This window comes from Frankliniella occidentalis, unplaced genomic scaffold (assembly GCF_000697945.3).
Source record: "Frankliniella occidentalis isolate FOCC.00 unplaced genomic scaffold, Focc_3.1 Scaffold300, whole genome shotgun sequence".
Lineage (NCBI taxonomy): Eukaryota > Metazoa > Arthropoda > Insecta > Thysanoptera > Thripidae > Frankliniella > Frankliniella occidentalis.
In genome coordinates this window covers 19,561-21,370 of record NW_026267426.1, presented here as the reverse complement: position 1 = coordinate 21,370, position 1,810 = coordinate 19,561, and the positions used below count along the sequence as shown (strand labels likewise).

Genomic DNA, 1,810 nt, shown 5'->3' with positions numbered 1-1,810 from the left:
CTCTCTCTCTCTCTCTCTCTCTCTCTCTCTCTCTCTTCCGGAGTTTACAAGAGTCGTAACGGGAGGCATAAAGTCCGCCTCCCCCCGCATCAGCCCCGTTTGCGTGTCCGACATGCACAGCCTACTCGGCTCCTCTTGGCGGGGGATGTACTGCTCGGCTGCTCCTCGGTTAGTGTGCTGCAGTTTTGGAAGGTGATGTTAGAAGTAGGTCCCAGAGCGCGCCGAGTTTTCACCGTTTTTTTCCTTGGAAATCATTCAGGCGATTATGGCCCCGCAATAATTATAAATGAAAAAATCTTGAGGATAGAAAAGTCCCCGGCAAACTCCCAGGTTATTTAGGAAGTGTAAGACTGAGTGAAACACTGCTGTGACTTGTGACTGTTATTGTTGTTGTTACAGAAAACCGCACCAAAGGATTTCTCTAGATCTGGGTCATCGGACTGGGAATCAACGTAGTTTGCCAGACACCGAAAGCGATAGGTATGCAAAGTCGGTTCTCCCGTCCCGTACCAGTGCAGTATCAAAGGTATGTGTTAATGTGAGTTTGTGTTTTCAGTTTAAGTTCCAACATGTCGACGGTGACCACGCGAATTGGCACTCGCCGCTGTATCACCTCGACCCTGGCAGCTGAAGTGCACAGAAAACGGGAGATTCAGAAACCGTTTGAGTGCAGCGTTTGCTACAAAACATTTTCCGAGTCCAGAAATGTAAAAAGGCACCATCGCACCCACACTGGAGAGAAGCCATTTGAGTGCAGCGTGTGCAACAAATCATTTTCCCAGTCAGGTGACCTAAAAAGGCACCTTCACACGCACAATGAAGAAAAGCCATTTGAGTGCAGCGTTTGCAACAAAACCTTTGCCTCATCCAGGGTGCTTAAACAGCATATCCGCACCCATACTGGAGAAAAGCCATTTGAGTGCAACGTGTGCAACAAAACATTTTCCCAGTCAGGGAGTCTTGAAGTGCATCTCCGCACCCACACTGGAGAGAAGCCATTTGCATGCAGCGTTTGCAACAAAACCTTTGCCACCTCCAGTGGCCTTAGAGAGCATCTTGCCACCCACACTGGAGAAAAAACATTTAAGTGCAGCATTTGCAGGAAACCATTTGCAACCTCCAGTGTTCTTAAACGGCATCTCCGCACCCACACTGGAGAAAAGCCATTTGAGTGCAGCGTGTGCAACAAAACGTTTTCCCAGTCAGGGATTCTTAAAGTGCATATCCGCACCCACACTGGAGAAAAGCCATTTGAGTGCAGCGTTTGCCACAAAACATTTGCCACCTCCAGTGACCTTAAACTTCATTGCCGGTACCACACTGGAGAAAAGCCATTTGAGTGCAGTGTGTGCTACAAGACATTTGTCCGTTCAGGGCATCTTAAAGAGCACCTCGTTACCCACACTGGAAAAAAGTCATTTGAGTGCAGCGTGTGCAACAAAACATTTGCCACCCCTGGTCAGCTTAAACTGCATCTCTACACACACACTGGTGGAAAGCCATTTGAGTGCAGTGTGTGCAACAAGACATATGCCCAGTCAGCGTACCTGAAAGTGCATCTCCGCACCCACACTGGAGAAAAGCCATTTAAGTGCAGCGTTTGCAACAAAACCTTTGCCACCTCCAGTAAACTTAAACAGCATTTCCTCACCCACACTGGAGAAAAGCCATTTGAGTGCAACGTGTGCAACAAAACATTTTCCCAGTCAGGGAGTCTTCAAGTGCATCTCCGCACCCACACTGGAGAGAAGCCATTTGCTTGCATCATTTGCAACAAAACATTTTCCCAGTCAGGGGGGCTTCAAGTGCA

The 1,810-nt window shown here is 48.3% G+C and overlaps 1 protein-coding gene across 1 annotated transcript in view; it reads left to right on the top strand.

Annotated features, from left to right (window-relative positions):
- Window positions 1–1,810, top strand: part of LOC113205293 (zinc finger protein 26-like) — a 45,356-nt gene that overhangs the window by 42,867 nt on the left and 679 nt on the right. The window contains exons 3-4 of the mRNA XM_052273782.1: window positions 400–480; window positions 557–1,805. Of these exons, the coding sequence (XP_052129742.1) occupies window positions 570–1,805 (1,236 nt within the window). The 5' untranslated portion in view covers window positions 400–480; window positions 557–569. The remainder of the gene's footprint in view (window positions 1–399; window positions 481–556; window positions 1,806–1,810) is intronic.